The 16,720-nt window shown below is 38.6% G+C and overlaps 1 protein-coding gene across 2 annotated transcripts; it reads right to left on the reverse strand.

Moving 5' to 3' along the window:
* Positions 1 to 361: 361 nt before the first annotated feature.
* LOC103149467 (stAR-related lipid transfer protein 13-like) lies at positions 362 to 15,646 on the reverse strand. 2 transcript variants are annotated; one of them, XM_007568658.2, is made up of 14 exons: positions 15,435 to 15,646; positions 12,136 to 12,207; positions 10,977 to 11,058; positions 7,859 to 7,922; positions 5,507 to 6,867; positions 5,241 to 5,411; positions 4,825 to 4,984; positions 3,572 to 3,770; positions 3,270 to 3,483; positions 2,733 to 2,847; positions 2,401 to 2,622; positions 1,659 to 1,876; positions 1,361 to 1,537; positions 362 to 1,233 (listed from the first exon to the last, which is right to left on the reverse strand). In XM_007568658.2, the coding sequence occupies exons 1-14, from the start codon at positions 15,448 to 15,450 to the stop codon at positions 1,116 to 1,118; spliced, it is 3,189 nt and encodes a 1,062-aa protein (XP_007568720.1). In that variant the 5' UTR covers positions 15,451 to 15,646; the 3' UTR covers positions 362 to 1,115. The 2 variants fall into 2 exon arrangements, with proteins under 2 accessions (XP_007568720.1, XP_016535444.1); XM_016679958.1 differs by lacking the exon at positions 15,435 to 15,646 and adding an exon at positions 13,693 to 13,705.
* Positions 15,647 to 16,720: the final 1,074 nt, after the last annotated feature.

The following is a 16,720-nucleotide window of genomic DNA, read 5'->3' on the forward strand; positions in this document are numbered from 1 at the left end:
GAGCTGAGATAATTTCTGCAGTTTTACAAAAATTATTGTGCTTGTATTTTTTTTTTTCAATCTCTCATAATATATAGTTATCTTACTGATTGTATAGATGCTGTCAGCAGAATTTCTATTGTCTTCAACATGCCATTAAATGCATTCACAGGTCTACAGAATGAACAAACCCCACCTTTGATTCTTTGATCAAGTGTTGGGAATCAAAGGTGAGGACTGAACACCACCAGCACAGTTTGGTGTCAACATATTTTTGGAGAATTTCTGCCTTTCCCTTCAGGGTGAGCTGCTGTCAAGTACCAACTATGATTTATGTCTTGATACAATGGTAAGATTCAGAATCAATCTGCACAAAAAAGTCTTATAATAAAGATAGTTTTATTAAAAAACAAACAAAAAAACAAAAAAGCACAAGACTGTGTCTTGTACCTGACTGTATGAGCCAGTACCATAAAGCAGGTATGATCAAGTCAAACCTTCAGTCATTATTTTCCACAACTATTGGAGGTCAAAGTTACATAAAATTACACATATTTAAAAATGTCATTACATGACCAAAGTAAAACCAGCTTACAATCCTGTACCATGTATATTAAAAGAAGTCTGACCATGTAAGAATCAATATATGAAATTAACATATGTACTATTTACCTGTTCTCATATGTACAGAATGTACAATTTGTTCTTAATTACAAAATATTCACTCACAAATATACAAACACTTGGGTTTAGATAATTATATTACTTAAATCTGTACTGATTAACTAATGCTTCTCAGAAGCATTTAAGAACTTGAATGTCCTGGACATTGTAAATAACACCAATACATATTTATATTTAAACAAAAAAAAAAAATCACAACAGAAGCTAAATAAAATTATAAAGTGAAAGACATTGGCAATTTAATTAATTTCCCAAATGAATTATGCTCAGCACCTAAAAATATCCTCCTTTGCCCATGTGCAAGTTGAAAGGCTTGAAACTGTTTTCAGAGCTCTTTCACGAAAACAAGCTGTGCTTTTGTTCAGGGGCACTGTCTGTGCAATTCATGTGAGGCTTTTAGCAACGACTCAACAGCTCAGTCCCGATCTCAAAGCTTAACAGACATAACAGTTTCAGATTTTGGTTTCTGGTCCATCTGCGATCAGCGGCTGGAAGGAATTGCGGATCCGGGCAGCTTCTGCAGCGCAAAGATGACCAAATGCTTTGTTGTACCAATCTGGAGTCCTTCCCCTGAAATCAAAACCATATTCTTAATACCGCACGCTAAATAACAACACAAGGCAAATGCATTGATTTTGTGATTTAGATTTAGATGTATAAGTCTGAAAATTCTAGGACAAATTATTTTTAGATTTACTTTAAGTCAACTCTGCAGATGTGAGTTAGTCTTGACTTTCCGGAGCCACACGGTTCCAGTAGGTAGTTTGACTCCAGGATCATAGCTCGAACTCCTTCTGTAGCAGAGGAGTCTTCATGCTCTATGGATACAGAAACCAATGAGCAAGCACCCTTGGGCAAGTCTGTCCTCCAAGACCTTTGCAAAAAAAAAAAAAAAAAAAAAGAAGAAGAAAACACAAAATCAAATTTTAGATTTGATTTAGCCTATTAGAATTAAAAGATGATGTGTCGTTTATTTATTTTTAGCTGTTACTCACCTGAGAGCTACAAAGTCCCTACTGGGATGAGGAGGCATGCGGCTGAGGACGTACTGAAACACCTCTGTTTGTTTATCCAGCGTCTCACACACTTTCCACTGGAGCAGGTCCATGTCCCACAGGTGGCGCTCCCGCAGTACGCGGTTTAACACAACGGATGGCGGCGCTTCCACTTCTACAGACACTCGCCAACGTCTTAGAGGATTTCCATCCCCCACCTGCCAAAAAAAGCACAAACATGTTAAATTTAATTCATTTTAAATATTTTGTTAAGGCAATCACTAATTTTTGGTTTGCTGATATATAATTGAGTACAAACAAATGTTGGGTGCCAGATGAATTTGCACTTTGACGATTCAAACTCCCATTTTGTTGCCAAACTTTGCCCTTTCATCCCTCCCAACTTTCATTTGGTACTCATAAATAAAGTTATTTTCTAAAATCAGTACATTACACCAGTTTATGACACAAATGTACATAGAAATAACTCTAAGCAACATCCAGCTGCATATATTCAACAGAGAGCTAAAATAATTTAATTTAAAATTCTTTTTATGCCGTAGACTATAGAAAGTTACTTCAAATCACTAATTGCCAAATTGGGCATGAAATGCTCCCCTGCAACAGATGACTTTGTTTTATGACCAAAAATGTGGAATGCGAAAACCTACAAAAGCAGGAAATGCAGAAGGGGCAAAATGACCAGCAAATTAAGATCAAAAACAGAAAAAAGACCACCAACCTTTTTGTAGTACAGCTCTGTGTTATCTGAACTGCTGCATGACACCCAATATTTGGACTTCTCTCTGGCCTCTTTAAGGAAAGTTTGTAGTCTCCCTTCCAAATGTGTTTGATATGTTCCATCATCCTCTTCCAGCTGTCTGCACAGCTCATCAATTGTCGGTGCATGCAAGTCGGCCTCCACATAAGAATTGCGCGACTGAGTAACCATCTCATGAGGGATCTAATGGGTAAACCAAATTACAGGTCAGACTAGATCCAAATGAATTCAGGAGAGGGTGTTACATCCAGGCATGAAATTGTTTTTTTGCAATTCTCAATTACTGGCTCTACCTCAAAGAGACGATTGCACTCCATGATCATATGAGCAAGGCCCTGTGTTGCAGCTAAGTTTTCATTCAGGTCCTTCTGATCCGGCCTGCCTGTGGCATACTTTTTCTGCATGGCCCTAGAGAGAATGGGGAAAAAAATGTTCAAATCTAACAGAGTTCAGTACAACATCCTAAATAAATGAAGTATAAGACCTTATTCCCCCTGTGGGAAACCCCTTTGGTCCTTTTAAAGAAATTTTAACGTGACAGATTTACTTTGTTTGTACACAGCTTGAGCTTCTAAAACAGCAAGCATAAAACAGGGTCATAACCTTAGTAAACTGGCACCGAGAGAGTAATCTAATGTACCCCTAAGGGCTGAGTAAGCTCCGTAGCGCACTTCAAGCCATGCTTTATGGAGTCATAGTAAAGATAATTACACAGAAGTTAATGAAACGCGGGCAAACTATGCTCATTATACACTTTTTTTTTTTTTTGCAGAAGAGCTGAAAGGACAGACATTAAATTAAATACAATGCAATAATCCAAGAGAAATTACTTTGGTGATAGATTGTCCTTCCTCATTATATTGAGGTGAAACAGAGAAGGGGCCAGGCACACTGCAATGTTCATGGGTGTCATCTGATTTTCCTCCACGGAAGAAGTGACATCGCTCAGAAAACAGAGGAGCGTCTGCAGCACCTCTCGGTTTTCATCCGGCATCAACATTATGGCTGCTTGGACAGCTTGTAACCTTTGGTCCTTTGGCACATCTGCACACATAAAATATTTTACATTTCTTGTTGGAAAGCAAAGAAGGAGATAGAAAATATCACCACCAAGAGAGAAGGTTATGCTTACACTGGTAAATATGGAGGAATGTCTCCCCTAGCTTGCTGGTGAGCAGAGGTTCAGGTAAATCCCTGAAAAACTGCTTCACCATGTCAGCCACATCGTAGGCGGACTGATCTTCATAGTTCACATTATCTGGAGAGCTTTCATTCATCTGCCTTAGAGCATGAATTCGGGACTTCACCCCAGACTTTCGAAACAGACCCACCTGGAAGACAAACAGAAATCCTTTAGCACAGAGGCATTTTCAGTGCATGGAATTCATTCGCAGCATTGTATCAAATGACATCTCAATACATTAGAATATTGTAAAAGTGTTTACTTATTTAGTAATTCAACTCAAAAATGAAAACTGTCTACTAAGATTCGAAAACAACAAAAAAAAATACATGAAACAAAATTATCCCCACAGAGACATTATGTGTTGGCTGTGTTATGGTTACGCAATCACATAAGCCAGAAAAAGCAACAGAAAAGTTCACAGAGTGCTGTATTCAGGAATACCAATGGAAATAAGAATTAAGGAGCAAACGGTGGAAGAAAAGCGCTCATGCATAAAATAGACAACTGCAACCAGGAGTGGATTGTGAAGGAAAACCCCTTCATGAGTTTTAGGGATTTTGCAGTTGGAGCGTTCCAAGAGCCACAACAAATGACAGTTACAGCTGTCGCATTCCTTGTAATAAGCCATTGCTGTAGTAGGAACGTCAGAAGCATCCCACCTGAGTCAAAAAAAAAAAAAAAAAAAATCACCTTTTGAAAATTAAAAGACCTCCTTTTGCATAAAGGACATTTTGCATTTGAATCTTAGTTAAAGTCCATTGTGAAGTTTTCACACTCAATGATGGTTTGAGGAGACATGTCCTCTGCTGCTCTCAGCAGAGTGTGTCCTCTCAAGTTCTAAGTTATTGCGGTCATCTATCAGAAACTTACTGGCTATAGTAGTACTATGATTGTTTGGCTAGCAAACCTTCCTAAACGTCATAGAGAATTCATGCAGTAAAGTCATGAAGATAATAAGGGACCAAAAAACTAACAGTGGAGGCAAGTTGGACGCTGCTATAAAGGCAACCTTGACTTCTTTATCACCGCAGCAAAGCCACAGGCTGATTGGGAGCACGTGAAACGGCACTGATGTGGAAGTTCATCCAAAATGATCCCCAATCAAGCTTTGAGTCCATTTGCTGTACAGTACATGAACTTGCTTTTCAGCTTCTCCTATAGATTAAGAGCACACATCTTAACGTTGGGAGGTTACTGACCTGGTCAAGACACTGACTTCTCAGGTATCTCAAAGCCTGCTGGAGGCCAAGCGGCAGGGGCTGACCGGAGCGCTGCACATTCACTATGAGTGGCACTCCAAACACATTCTTGTCCTTATAGTCTGGTACCTTCGTTCTCTTCATAAATTTTGGTACAGACCTACAAACATTAATGAATGTTATTAATGAATTGTCTTTAAAAACATGCATAAAAAAAGAAAATATAAAGTTACTCAACAACAGCCAGTAATAAAGGAAGGTAATTTCAAGGATTTCTTCTTTACTTGACAAAACCCAACACATTTAAAATAGATTTCATAAAATACAGGTTAATTAATTTTTTTTAAAAAAGGTCTTTCTGACTGATGAGACATAGAGTATTATTGTTGCCTGTGTGTTGTTTTAATAACACTTACCAAGTCCACCCATGCTTGTTAGACATGGAATATTTTTCCATGATTGCTGTAAGACGCAAGAGAGAAAACTTCTGTAACAAACTCAGCTGGCCTGCTGACTGGTTTGTAATTTGCAGGGATGCCATTGAGTGACTGAGACGATTGGATATCTGGAAGCTGGGCCATCGTAACCTAATGCCAAAGCAGAAAAAAAACATTTGTTTTTGTTCATAACATTTCATTATACATTGGCACAGCCTGATTAAGCACACTGTCATGAATCCTACCTGTTAGGTCTGGTAAGTGAAGCACCAACTCCAGAGTCCCTCCGTTCCCTGAATCTGGTAGATTCAGTCTCAGCTAATGATACTTTGTCTCTGTCTCCATCACCAGGAGTAGTCTGGCTTTCGGTGACAGAGTTTTCCTCAAAATCTAAAGTGATCTGACTAGAGGACTGCAGCCGTACCGTATCTTCTTTTTCACTATCCACCTGCATCACCCCCTCTCCTGTAGGCAGGACATTTTTTGACCAGTGGTCCACTATCTGCTGCAGACCATTTACATGTAGCAGTATATCATCCAAATGAGGGAAAAGGTCTTCTTTCTCCAAGTCTATTAAGTCTCCAGTACTGGCATACAAGTGTGACCCAGGAACATTATCATAGACACTGATTCGGCTTCCTCTGGAGCAGCATTGTGTAACAGGTCTGGATTCCTTTCTGCATGAAATTAGTGTGGAGTCCAGGTGCATGCTTCCTGTATGCCAGTTGATGGCTCCATTGGTTGGGGACAGGCTTTCTATGGATAGCGCTTTGGGAAAAGTTCCTGGCTTATGGTCTTTTGGAATGTGGACCACTAGATCTTCATAGGAGCAGAATTCATTTCTGCGGTTGTGTTCTGCGACTTTGTTCATTTGGTTGCCTGAGAAAATGTCTAAGTCCTCCAGATACATCCCACTGCGCTTGTGGTCAGCACGGTGAGCCTTTCGTTCTTTCAGACTTGGTGTGCTGACAGTGCTGCCACTGGAGTGACTGCTACCCTCACTGCCGGATTGTGGTGACAGTATTCTGCCTGATGGGAGTTCTGGAGCTCCAGCATCACCATTTACGATCTCGACACAATGCAGCGTCTTCAGTGCCTGAGCCTCCTGCTGCATGACAGGAGAGCTAATGACCAAAGTTTTCCGATCCCTCACTGAGGTTCCTTTAGATCTCAGGGTTTCCATGCGCTTCAGGAAGTCTTTGGCACGGGTGCGGCTAAACTTGCCTTGCTTGTCAGGCACAGAGCGATAGTGGGAAAATTCTTTGGGGATGTGAGGCATTGTGAGAGATGTCAAGTCTGGCATCGCTGCAGAATCTGAGCAGGTGCGATTGGAGCAGTCAGAGTCTTCCGTGCTAAGGCCCCTTCGACCACTGCCCCCGCTGCTTTCACTGTGCAATGATGAGACCTCGGGCTCACTGAGATCCGTCAGAACACTCTCCCTGCTGGTCGTACTGTGGAGAGGCAAGCCGTCTTTAGATGTTTGGCCTTCTCCGTGCGTTCTAAGCAGACAGTTGATGTCCTGTAATCTGGACCAACGTCTGCTGCTCCACTCAAAGGTCCATTTGTCACTGATGGCGAAGAGATCTTCTTCATCTGAGTCTTCACTCTAGAGTTATAAAGATAATATATGAGAGATGTAGCAGGAAACGGTCTGGTAATTTTTCAGTGCAATTTAGTTTTTTCCGACGATATTTAGGCTAGGCCAGTGGTTCCCAAACCTGGTCCTCATTACCCCTGCCCTGCATATTTTAGGTGTTTCCTTGCCTCCAAACAGCTTAATTAAATGAATATGTGATTAACAGGCAGGGTACTTAACGACCAGGTCTGAGAACCAGTAGTCTAAGAAACCCTGACTGGTGAATCACAATTTAATGGCTTTGTAAATTTCCAAATGGCTTCCAACATTTTAACTAAACGTCAAGAGTTCGAAAGGATCCAGATGAAAGTTTTGCTCTTTCACAGCCTGAGCAAACTGCAGCCATGTCTCAGAATATTTCGTGAAAGAAAAAGAGTAGAGCAAAGTTGTTCTCTTGGGTTCTTTTGAGCTTTTGATGTCTAACTAAAATGTTGGAAGCCATTTGGAAATGTTCAAAGTCATTAAGCATCTACACACACACACACACACGCACACGCACACACACACACACACACACACACACACATAGACTAGTTTGCTAATTGAACTAATGCTTTATCTATGATGGCAGAGACTTCATAATTTAGTCTGTTTTGAAACTTGAAACCAACAGCAACCGCTTTCTCTCTCTCACACACCTGCTGTGAAACTTCCTCTGCTCCTAATATAAACAAATATTGATTGCTTATGGCAGGAAGGCTGGGGAAAAATGTTTGCGATACAATTCATAAATCTTTTATATCACAGTGCTTAAAGATCAATCAGAATCACCTAAAAATCTGTGTTGGCAAATCAAAATTTTATGATGTTATTAATACATTTTCATTTTTTCACAAAGTCAAATAAAACCACTGGTTGTATGGCATTTTGCAAAAAGTAGCTATTATTGTAGTGCCATACCAAGAAACTCTTTGCGGTTAAATAAACAACATGGTGATAAACAGTCAGGAGTTATACTCACCTTCTTCTTTGGAAGATTCACATCAAGCTTCATAGAGGCACACTTGTTGAGTGTGTTAAGCCGCCTGAAAGAAAAGATGGAAACTGAACTGAACAAGCAGGACATTAACTCTCGAATGAACGTACCAAAAATAGATTTTCATTCAACTTCTGAGAGCCGTTTGAATGTTAATCTGATCAGGCCCCGCTCTGGATGCACAACCAGATCCCTTAGGGAAACGGAGCTGGTCAATATAATAATATCCTTAATCTAATAAACGTCAGTAATTGCCAGCTATTTGGTTCTCTTTCTGTTGAGTCTGGGTGGAGATGCTGGTGGCTTGAAGGGCTGCATGGATTATTTTGAGATTCAAATTTAGATATAAAAAATGTCAAACCCTACTCACTCACTCAAAGATGATGTCACTAAGTATGGCGTTGAATCATTCTTTGAAACCATCCTGAACAGTATATTGTTTCTTTGTTTAACAGACTTCACACAAAAACTTTGTTCCCTAAAAATATAGCATAGTTAATAATTCCTCTATTTCAAAGGTCACACAGAGAAAGAAGAAACTGATGTCCACAATATGTGAATTAAATCCCAGGTCAGGGCTCGGAGCATGTTTTCCGTGTTCAGCTTAGGAAAGCTTGTTTGTGTTCCAAATGCAATATACAGATGCTTTGCAAAAGTATCCACAAACACTTGAACAGTAACGTCATTTTTTGAAAAGATGGATGAAAGCAGCGCTCGCTGAGATGTTCAAAGATTCTTCTTTTGTGTTATAACCTCACGCCACCCTGAGCTGCTCCACAACCCTACATGTTTTTGGTTTCTCTTCATGATCCAACCTCACATCACATTTTCCATAAAATTCTAATAAAACACATCAAGGTTCGTTGCTCTAAGGTGAGAAAATCTGAAGAGATACTGGAAATCACAGGACAAACACTTTTTGTGGATCACCCAAAAAAATAAAAAAATAAAAATTGTGGGAAAATACACACAACAGCTGAGCTGACTTGTTGCAGAAAAATGTAACAAATTTGTGGAAAGATAATCAGGGGTTGACTGCTCCAGATTCTTTTTCAAGCTCGCTGTGATGGAGGCTCTAACTGCGCTCCAAAGCTGTAGATGAGAGGGGTTATTAAAACAAGACTTTCCCATGATTGTTACTGAAGATAGCAGCATACGGAACTAAAGAGAGGATTTCCAAGCAGGGGGGCCCTTTATTCCACACGCCTAAAGAGCTTTAAATGTGGTCGCTAAAATAAGAGGGTACTTAGCCGGAGATCAGAGGCTGCACCAGCACGTATGAAATATCTATCTGTTCAGTCGAAGGAACGCATGGTATGCAGGGTGGCATTTATTTTTGCTCTGGGACTGTGGTGGCATCACTGACTAAAGGCCTATTCTTACGTTACCATAGCGATGGTGGAAAGTCACGGGCAAAATCACACTGGAGGTGGAACTGTTTCCAATTGTTTCCTATTCATCCAGTGGCTAGTTTGGAATGCAGATGAGTTGCTTTAGGGTTGTTTAGAGTCACAATATGTTGAGCAGTGCGAGGCACCATTAATGTCTCTCCTGGTTCCCTCTTTGGATCGTTTCCATAGTTACTGTAGTTGCTTAAGTGCTGTTTTCATTTTGGCTTGGGGGGGGAAACTACATGGGTTCTAAAAGCAATGTAGAGGCAACAGCCGATGGTACAATTATTTTATTCTTCATAAAAAAAATCATTAACCAAGAGGGGGAAAAACATGAAGTTACTGCCATATATTTGAGAAGTGAAGATAATTTCTTTCTATTCTCTTTTAAAGTAAGAAAATTAGGTAGGTTTAATGCAAACACGCTGAAATAAACTAATAAGCTACTATAAGCAACTTGTATTCAGTCTGCTTATTTTTGAACATATCAATTTGTGGGAAACATTTTGTTTCTTATGATATTCTTATATTCTAGTAAGGGAAAATAGAAATAACATTATCCAATGGGGCAGAATTACGGGTACCCATATCCATTAACATTGATGGAACTGAATAACTTTTTTAATTTTTATTTAATTTTAAAGGAACTTTCAGCTTATTAAAGTAGTATTCTCTGTTTTCCTGCGATATCAATGTGACATGATGTAGAGGCCCTCGTCTCTTTGTCACCAATTACTTGGCTAGCCAAATTTTTCTTGTCATCATGTACAAAGAGATTAATGGAAATTGAACTAAAATTAATGCCCAGTTAAAGTACTGCACCAAAGAGTGACATCCTGGGATCAATAACTCTATCTACATCCCAACTGGTTGTTTAGGATGCATGCCAGTAAAAGGTCTCTTCTGTCCTGCTATCACAAACAAACATGAAGTTTGTTTCATGTCAAACTCCAGAAGGGGAAACAAAGTATGAATATAAGGGAAAGTACGTACTGCTCACTTTTGGATGCTGTGGGCTTGTTGGTAGGAACCTTATTCATGTCTATTATTTCATGATTCCATGAACCCTTTGAGAAACCAGAACATTTTAAATGTGAATCTGGTGGACTCTATAACCTGTAAATGATTTTTACTTTCATCTTTGGATAAAAAGGAAAATATCGTTAAATCAAAAACCCTCACGAAATCAATCTTCTTACATGACCATGTCAGTCTGCAGATTAAATCCTATTAAAAACCTTTTGGGTGATTTGAAGAAGAGCGCATGACAGAAACATAACCCTGAACTGTGGACAATGCAGAGAGATTGTGAGACACAGAACGGTCAAAGATCATGTTTTCTGTTTGTTCCATTCTTGTAAACTGTTATGGGAGAAGACGAATAGCTTCTTCTGTTGGCAAAGGGAAGTTGTAAAAAAAAAAAAAATCTAATTTAAAGTAGGGGTACTAATAATTTTGGCATAAAAACAATAAGTTCTTAACCTGGAAACATGATTTTTCTTCATTGAATAAATGTCTTGGAAGCAAAAGTATTTTGGTTCTTAGTTTTGATTTCTGCTTCAGTCACATGCTCCTGTAGTTTAAAGGTTTCTACAAGTCTTTACCAGGGACAACCTAAGACTATGAGCAACTCTGCATAGATTCTTCTACTGATCTACAAGTATATCTTCTGCCACTGACTCTCATTTTATTTAGTGACTCATTTCACTTACTTGCACAGAGTTTCCACCAGATCTTTGTCCAGAAAGTCATGATCTCTTTTCACAGGCGTGATGTCAATTGGAAACTGTGAATCTAAAGGGCGAAAAAAATAAATAAAAATCAGAGACAGAAAACATGTGAGTGCAAAAATCCAGAGTGAGTGGTATTCTTAATAATCCACTTTCTACAAGTTCTGTTTAACACAAAGGAAAAATTGAAGTGCCTGGAAACCACAACATTCATTGCAGTGGTAAAGAGGAGCCATGAAACTTTCTGTAATTTGAATGAAAACAGACAGAATTAGCCCAAATAACAGAGCTCGCACTTGTGTGGGCATTGCGACTTGCTCTCGGTATGAGCTTCCTGTTACATAACTTAAGAGACTGAATCTATCGTTTCACTAAATTCATGTGAAGTTAGTCTCTTCTCATGGAAAACAGAAGCTACAATGAGCAGCCATGGCTCAACAAGGCTTTGCCTGTTCAAAAGGGCAGGGATTCAAAGATATCAAAGGCTTTAAAAAACTCAATAATGGATTGATTTATTTATTAAAAAGGTTTTTAACACATAACATCAGCATGAAGAACTCTGCACTTTGACAAGATCATCAGTCCCCTCTTTATTATTATTACGTTTCCACAAGCTGTCAGGAGAAAAAGTTGCATAGCTCTATACTGCACATCAAAAGTCAGGCCTCAACACAGAGATCTGTGGGAGTAAAGCCCCTTAAAGCTCTGATAAAACCAATTTCTTCCCATGACTTCAGGCGTCAAGCACAGCAGGCATGTTTATAAAGTACTTGTTGATGGAAGCGATTAGATTTTTAAAAGCATCTGATGTTGTGTTTGTTTTGTGGTGTCTGCAGATCTGCTCGGGGCTCCAGCTTGAAGGCTTCTTGAGAACAGCACACGCAATCTGTACAGGGTTCTGTGATCAGTGTTCGAGAAAGACCAGATGACACGGCACAACTATTTACTTCAAAAGGTCACGTACAAACATTCTCATTTCACAATAGATCTGAAATAAAAATAAATAAATAAATAAAACTTTTGGTTCATTACAGAACTGGGTTAACCATGTGCAACTTCATTAACCCCTAGCTTTCTACAAACAATTCTCCCCCCTGTGATGATGAATGTGTGTAGGAGTTTCAGTGAGTGCTTTCATTACCTTCAAAGAGCTGAGCATACTGGGGAAATCCTGCTGCCCGCAGCCAGTCACACGCCTCTTTTGCCTCAATTTCTGCAAGGCAACAACAGAGATGAAAAGTGAAAATAAACCACATTAATTAAGATCATTTTCAATTTAAACAAAACCACCAAAGGATTCATAAAAAAAAAAAAAAAAAGAAAAGAAAAAAAAATCCCTTGGCACCTTTTTCATATTGAGTCGGGTGTGGAAGGACCAAATGAATTTCTCTTTATATGCAAAATAGGAGCAAAAAGTACTAACTCCATAAAGAGAACTTCCATTAATGTGGCAACTTTTTTGTAGGACATCGCTTACAGAGTGTTATTAGTGTTGCTCCTAAAAATGAACAGCTTGAAATATTGTGTTTTAAAAACAAAAAACATCCGTCATACCGTTCCTATGGTTTAAATTCGTTATAAGGCAAGAGAACACGCATGTTAAAACAAGACGTGATTTACTATTTGTTAAGAACATCTGAGTCATATACGTCAGATTAACAGATTACAAAACAGAAGTTCTGTGTGCAAATTACAAAAATGCTCATGGCAACATGGCAAATCTGTTAATAGCAACAAAACAACTTTTTTTTTTTTTTGCAAGATTTTTTTTCCCACTGTTGAAAAAAACATTCATCTAGGATAGATTTATTAATAAAAGTTGCGAAACTGATTAAAATGATTGTCAGTGCTCTCCTTCTCCAAGCTTAAGAAACGCCTGAAAAAGCGGTTATCTTGTTCTCCGGATCATAAATTGCCTCTGGTGACCTGCAGAGTGAAGCTATCAGTGCCACCGATGGTCTGCAAAGGAAAAAGACTGTTGACACCTTTCCATTAATGCTAATAGAATTGGAGACTATTACCGCCTATGTGAGAAATGATACCTGACACATCAGTGCTACAACCCACAAAAAAAACAAAAAAAACATTAGGAACCTAGGTAATAATAATGTTTCTTATTTAAAAGAGAATGACTAAAAATAGAATATATCTATATATTTTGTATTAATACAAGAAAAGATCACAAGCAGTAAAGTTTAGAATGAAAACCACGACAGTTTACAATTCAGCTCTGGTGTAATTTCTCAAGCAAGCGGCCTCATCTCAATTCATTTATCAAGCAACTATGATTATTTGATGTCATCTCAGAGCAGAAAGTCAGATGAAAATCTTTGGCTGTTTAACCGTGTTATAATCATAAAGTCAGGCTACAACTATCAATGGAATCAGAAAGACAATAAAAATGCTATGAGTTGACTAAACTTACCAGAACCAATCTTTAAAACAATATCGTGTCCAAATAAGTCTTTGCGCAGACGTTTTTCATGTTTTAAAGAACATGAAAAACTTTGCTCTTGACTAAGAGCAAACAGCACATAAGTTCATCTTCAGCTAAACACACAGCTAAAAGGGAATCACTAAAGCAAATCAGAAATCCCAGCTCCAAATTGGGACCGGCACACAGCAGCTGCATCATGCGCCACAGTCATTCATCCTCCAGTTCCACATAATTACAGAAAATTGTCTTTGTGTAACTCACCTGTGCTGCTTTGCTGCCAGACTATCAAAACAATTCAAAGAAAACTAACTTTGTCTGGTTTGAGGACTGACCAACAACTGAATAAATATTAACAGCTCCCTCTGTCCTTGGATGTCTACTGTTCACCCCTGAACCAGGAGATAGGTCAACATGTGTTGCTGCCAGGAGCCACTCTGCTGTGTTCCCACCTGCGTCAGCACAAGCTAAAGCCTTTGTGTTCCGCTAGACCTCCCTCCCAGGTGAATAATATCGGCTCTTTATTATTCAACTGCTATGCATAGTGAGAGTGTTGTCAGGCCCTTCTGTGTCCCAGGACCTCAGGTTGGACCACTGAGAAACAGTAACAGGATCTGGGAATCCCTCTGTTTTGCATTCTGTAACATGATAGTGAGACATTCTGTCCTCTCATCCTCTCTCTAAGGAAATCTCTCGTGGATAAAAGACTGGGGCGGGCATCGCGCCAAAGAATGAGAACTTGTGTTTGCTCTTCACAACCTAAAGCTTTAAAGCCGTCTATGGTATAGGATTACAATTTCACAAAGAAATAAAACCCAGTTTGGCTGCCACACAATGGAGCAAAATGTCAAGAGCTGCGTGCGACTGAAGCACCTATGGAACGGCTGACTCCTTTTATAATTCATCTTATGCAACATTGTGTACTCTATAAAGAATACTTGTTATATAATTCACATTGTGGACATAGCATGTATCACTCTAGGTCAACTTGTCCAGTCAAAGGTCCGTGCCCTCATTTTGTACCTACATGTTGCTACCTTGTTCCTTTCCATTTCCTGTAAACAAACCATTCCATATCCATGTAGTTACTATTGCCATCTGTTTCTTCAGTCATGTATTGCCAATGAATTTGGAAATATATAGTAATAAAATACCTATATTTTATACTAAGTTCTGAAAGCCTAGAATCACTCTCTAGTCCCATTTACTTTGATTCTGATCCTTATTTTAGCCTGAAGACTCTCGGGGAAAAACAAACAAAAAAACTTTTCTTTTGCTTTACAACTTTCTTACAATAAACTATGAGTAGAATATATATTCCTAAAGTTGGCATGAACTGATTCATGGTTGATACAAAGTCATTCTGTCAAAATTCAACCATTACTTATCTGTTAAAATGTAAAATTTCCAAGCCTTATTTCATTTAGTATAAATACTAAATGATCTGATATACTAAATGATTTAGTATGTCATTTTGTTGGATATAATATCTGAAAACTTTGTGTTACATTCTGTTTTCTTTGCTGGTGGTTCTAATGCTCATTTTTAACTCATGTGCTCTATAAAATATGACAGATTAAGACGTGATAAAATCAAAATACCTTTCAGCAACCTTCTGCTTGTAGATATTATTTATTGAATTTACATATCCATATTTAATTAAAGTACTCAATAGAATATAGAAAAATACTTGAGCTCATGGTAAAACCATCTAAAACTACAAAAGTACACAATGGGCAAAGGGTGACATGATCAGCACAGATCACAGACGGTGAGAAGAGCCAGAGTTAACACGTTTTTAAACCTTAATTACATTCTACTTTATGTCTAAATGACAGATCACAAATCACACAATTTAATAAGCAAGGACCTACTTTTTTTTTTTTATAACCTTTTGAAAACAAACTAACAAAAAAAAAACATACAAGATCACATCTATTGTTTAAGAACCCTTGAATCAGCTGACATGCTGGTTTCCTTTCAGTGAAAAATAGCTACGTACTCACGGGATATTTTCATCATAGAGCCAGAGTAGCTTCTACATCCATCAAGAGTTACGAGTGTCTCCAAGCATGTCAGAGCATCTTCATTCCCACGCTGAGCCACATTCCTTTTCACTGTCTGAACACAGCTGGCAGTTTGAAGTCAGATCCACAGCTCCTAACTCTTTCCATTTCTCTCTCCATCTACCCCCCAAACCACCATGTGCCTGTCCCAACACTGAATCTATCCTTTAACCCACCCACTTTTCTGTGGCAGGCTCTCATTCACTCAGCCCCCCCACTCTTCCTCCCCTCTTCCTCATGTGCCAAACCCTCCTACCCAGCTCTGCCCACCACAACTCCTTCATATACAAGTCAGCACATTTTTGGAAAAGATTGGAGCTGCAGCCAAAAGATTGCTTCTTAATCCTGATAATTTGTCTCTCTATTTCAAGATGAAGTCTTAAAAAAAAAAAATTTCAACAATTTCCTGAGTGAGGATTTGACAAGACGAAGGTTATCTTTCACAGACCTTTCGAGCCTTGCTCCAAAAATGTGGTAGAAACATTCATGTGGGAAAGGTTTCAGTTAAATAAACTAGGATAGAGTGCAGCTCCAGATGTTGTTCCTAGGGGTCAACGGAATGGAAAAAACGTAGACAGCTGAAGTCGGGGAAAACCATGACATAAACCGACAGCAATCAGAAGCAGTGAATCATGCTGGAGCACTCAGCTTTTCAGCCTGCCCTTTATCAGACTGAAAACCTTCTCTGTTTCAGTCTCTTTGTTTGTAAGAAAGGCAGTGAAGGAGATCACCACTGTCAATTGAATAATTAGATCACAGAGAAAAAGAAAAATATAAGATAATAATCCTTATTACTGGTAAACCAGGTGCTAGAATAACAAAACATCTAAAAGACATCTACATAAATTGGTGAAACCTTTTTACAAAATAAAAATTTAAAGAAAGTAGGCATGGACATTGTCACAGTATGATAGTTCTGAGTAAAAATAAATTGTGCAGGATCTTCCCAAAATATACAACTTACTCCTTTAAAAAAAAAAGAGAGAAAAACTAATTACAGTTTTTGCACAAGTTGGCTTTCTTATAGTAACAAAGCCACGGGTGAAGAACAAGCTATCTCTATTTATTATTATTTTGATCTTTGCTACATACAATTAACCAAAACCACAGAATAAACGTTCACTAAAACGTAATGCTCAAGTAAACATGCTAATTATAGAGTACTGCCCCTTTTTATAGTTCTGCTGAACTGTAAAAGAGCTGAAATTAGCTAGACAGTCATTCCT

This window comes from Poecilia formosa, unplaced genomic scaffold, assembly GCF_000485575.1.
Source record: "Poecilia formosa unplaced genomic scaffold, Poecilia_formosa-5.1.2 Scaffold228, whole genome shotgun sequence".
NCBI lineage: Eukaryota > Metazoa > Chordata > Actinopteri > Cyprinodontiformes > Poeciliidae > Poecilia > Poecilia formosa.

What these genes read in the sequence shown, in the direction of transcription:
- LOC103149467 (XM_007568658.2), bottom strand. An exon ending in GTATGCTCAGCTCTTTGAAG is followed by an intron (nt 11,059 to 12,135) that starts GTAATGAAAGCA and finishes TTCGCCCTTTAG; the next exon opens with ATTCACAGTTTCCAATTGAC. An exon ending in ATTCCTCCATATTTACCAGT is followed by an intron (nt 3,484 to 3,571) that starts GTAAGCATAACC and finishes TTATGTGTGCAG; the next exon opens with ATGTGCCAAAGGACCAAAGG.